The 3382-nt window shown below is 54.3% G+C and overlaps 1 protein-coding gene across 1 annotated transcript; it reads left to right on the top strand.

Annotated features, from left to right (window-relative positions):
* Positions 1 to 899: 899 nt before the first annotated feature.
* LOC123402314 (neurofilament medium polypeptide-like) lies at positions 900 to 2585 on the top strand. The gene has a single exon (XM_045096217.1). It carries the CDS (start codon positions 974 to 976, stop codon positions 2177 to 2179), a length of 1206 nt encoding a protein of 401 aa, XP_044952152.1. The 5' UTR covers positions 900 to 973; the 3' UTR covers positions 2180 to 2585.
* The last annotated feature ends 797 nt before the right edge of the window (positions 2586 to 3382 follow it).

Raw genomic sequence — 3382 nt, forward strand, 5'->3', positions numbered from 1 at the left:
TTTTTTCGTAATCGGGCTCTTTTGTTATATAACAAAAACCTTAAGTTTGCTCTTCTCTTTGCTTTCCATCAAAATAATCCATCATATGCATATTTCTCACGGAGCCTTTCCCCTGCAGATAATGCTTTTCCGTCTCTGCTCTAATTAGACTTGCTGACCCAGGTTGGTGATCATCTTCTGGTGGAACCCTATGATAGTACCCCATCCTTTCTGCAGTGAAATATTATCCGTTGAAGGTGTTGTATTTCGTGCAGGTTACAACTTTTAGCTATGATGGTTTATAATTCTTCTTCCGTGTTGGCAAATAGTTGATGTGTCAAAATGTTTTCTAAGACAATATTGATGTAGATTATCGACTGTTTCATTTACTGTCAAACATATATTCTTTATCTACGGTATATCGATCGGTCCAGCACGGATTGAAATAGGAGCCGGTTCGACAGGAAGCTTTTGAAAACGCGGTGCACCCAGGTAAATAAGGAACAAGATGAATACAGAAGTTAAACGAGCACAGACTTAACTTTATTTTCACAAGCCATGCATTACAAAATTTTCCTATCATCCAACTCAAAAAATACATGGGCGCTACAACGCGCCATCAATGTTCTAGTGAGAGATAAAGGGGATCAATGAGCGATGTACCTCCTTGAATGATAAAAAATATATTCTTCCATGTGTATGACACAGTATCGTTATTCTCGAAAAAACTGATAGAATATCGTTAAATTGTTTTTGTGCGGCCTCATGGCGTTTTTTTGAGTTTTTTTTTTCGAGCTGTGAGTGAGTCTAGCCGGAAAGATGGACGATGGGCCGTATAAAGCCATGAGGCCCAAATGGACATGGGCCTGGTAAGCCAGGTTTTCTTCCCCTAATAAACCCCCCAAATTGCGAGAGAAGATCCCCGAGTCCGCCGCCGCCGCCGCCGCCGCCCACCTCCCTTCTTCTCCCAAACATTCAACCCTAGTCTCCGGCGATGGCTCCGAAGCGCGCAGCGAAGAAGCCGGCGCCCCCGCCACCGCCTCCACCTCCGGTTGCTTCCTCTGATGAGGAGAGCGACTCCCGCTCGCGCTCCGAAGAGTCGGACGACGAAGACGCCATCGCCGAGTCCCCTCCCCCCGCCCCCACCCCCACCCCCAAGAACACGCCTGCGCCCCCGCAGGAGGGCGAGGAGGAGGAGGAGGAAGAGTCTGACGAGGAGGAAGAGGAGGAGGAGGAGGAGTCCGATGAGGAGCCCGCCCACGCGGCCCCCGCCCCCAAGAAGAATCCGCCTCCGCCGCCCCAACAGAGAAAGGGCTCCGACACTTCCGACGAGGAGGAGGAAGATGAGGAGGAGCCCACCAAGGCGGCCCCTCGGTCCGCCCCGAAGAAACAGCCTCCACCGCCGCCGCAACAGAAGCAGGAATCCGATGCCTCCGAAGAGGAAGAAGAGGAAGGTGAGTCCGAAGAGGAGGCGCCGCCGCCGAAGCCGATGCTTGCTCTAAAGCAGGCGCCAGAGGAAGAAGAGGAAGATGAGTCCGAAGAGGAGGCGCCGCCGCCGAAGCCGGTGCTTGCTTTAAAGCAGGCGCCAGAGGGCCTGAAGCCCCCGGCGGCGGCCGAGACCAAGAAGCCGGCCGCTTTCAGCCGCATCTGGTCCACCGACGACGAGGTCCGTATCCTCGAGGCCCTCGCCGCCCACCAAAAGCAGCACGGCACCCTGCCGCAGCCGGATGCCCTCGTGGACGCCCTTGCAGGAAAGCTCGACAACCGTGCCTACGGCAGCAAGGAGCTCCAGAGTAAGGTCGCAACCCTGAAGCGTCGGTACCTCGCGCTCAGCAAGAAGGGCGAGGTCCCGAGCAAGGAGCACGACCGCCGGGTACTGGACCTTTCCAAGATCGTCTGGGGCGGCGGCGACATGTTCACCGCGGCAGCTGCCTCTGCGAAGGCGGCTGCGAATGACCACACGCGCAAGGGGTTCGAGGAGATGTGCACGCTGTACCCGTACCTAGCGGACCAGGTGAAGGAGCTGGATGCCGCGAGCCCAGGCATTTTCAAGAGGCAGTTCGGGATGATGGACGACGACAAGGCGCGCTCCATGGACGAGAAGATCAAGAAGCAGAGGGTGGCGCAGATGAAGGTGGAGCTTCGCCGCCACGACCTGGCCAGAGAGGTGACCAAGGCGATCATCGACCTGGTCGACTGACGGGACCCTGGTGAGCTTACGAGGTACAACCTGAAACCGTATCTTTGATCGCCTGAAATTGGTGCGATGGAATGTGGCGATGTGGTGTAGCAAGAAGGTTTCTGAAACCATGAGCTATAATCTGCAGATTTAGGCTCGCTCGATGCATGAGACATATGGTGGGACTGCATATTGTGCCTGGCGTTGTAAGAATGTTTTTTTGCGTGTGACCAGAGCATCCTAGAATTAGGAAATTAGGGTGTCTTTATTTATGGTGCAAGCATGATGAGACATGTGCTGGAACTGCAAATTGTGCTTGTGGATTAAGAATGTTGTCCTGTGTGGCTAGAAAAGTACGCAGGTGGTGCATGAAATGGTCGCTGAATGTGTAGTTGGTTCAGTAAAGTTGTTCTGTTCTTCCTTTTGACACCTCGTTTGTGCAGAGTTGTCTTCAGAGTTTGGGTGCTGGCTGGATCGTAAGTCTGAAATATTAAGCTTTGCTAAAGCACATCTATATGTGCAACATCATTTTTGTAGGTGGCGATATTCCTCACACCTGGTATAATGAACATCCGACCACATGATCTTGTATGGCATACCTGAAGGTAGCCCACACGATCCTGTGGCCCAGTTCTTCTCATCTTTTGATTCTCTAGAATCAGCACTTCCATCAGAATCAGCTTCCCCATAATCGGTCAGAATCAGCCGCCGAGTTCTTTTGTGAGATTTTGGCATGAGATTATGGGATGAGTCGTACGGTAAAATGTCTGTAATCTGGACAACAACAGCAGACGATGGGCTCGTCGGGACCGGCGGAGGACAACGAGGAGGGTGGTCGGAGCCGGCGGGGCAGAGGACCTCAGGGGCCGACGAGATGGGGGTCAGAGTAGGCGGCGTAGAGGGCGGCCGGAGCCGGCGTGGCGGAGGACCCCAGGGGCCGACGGGAGGGCGGTGGTAGCCTGCGGGCATAGGACCTCAGGGGCCGGCGAGATGGGGGTCGGAGGAGGCGGCGCTTAGGACGGAGGACCCCAGGGGCCGACGGGAGGGCGGTGGTAGCCGGCGGGCAGAGGACCTCAGGGGCCGGCGAGATGGGGGTCGGAGGAGGCGGCGCTTAGGACGGAGGAGGCCGCATCCAAGTAGTGGACCCTGGCGTTGCATAGGCAAAGTAAATTTCATTGTAGATTACCGAACTGACGCTTATATGGTATTTACCTGCAAATCAGA

This window comes from Hordeum vulgare, chromosome 6H (assembly GCF_904849725.1).
Source record: "Hordeum vulgare subsp. vulgare chromosome 6H, MorexV3_pseudomolecules_assembly, whole genome shotgun sequence".
Classification (NCBI taxonomy): domain Eukaryota; kingdom Viridiplantae; phylum Streptophyta; class Magnoliopsida; order Poales; family Poaceae; genus Hordeum; species Hordeum vulgare.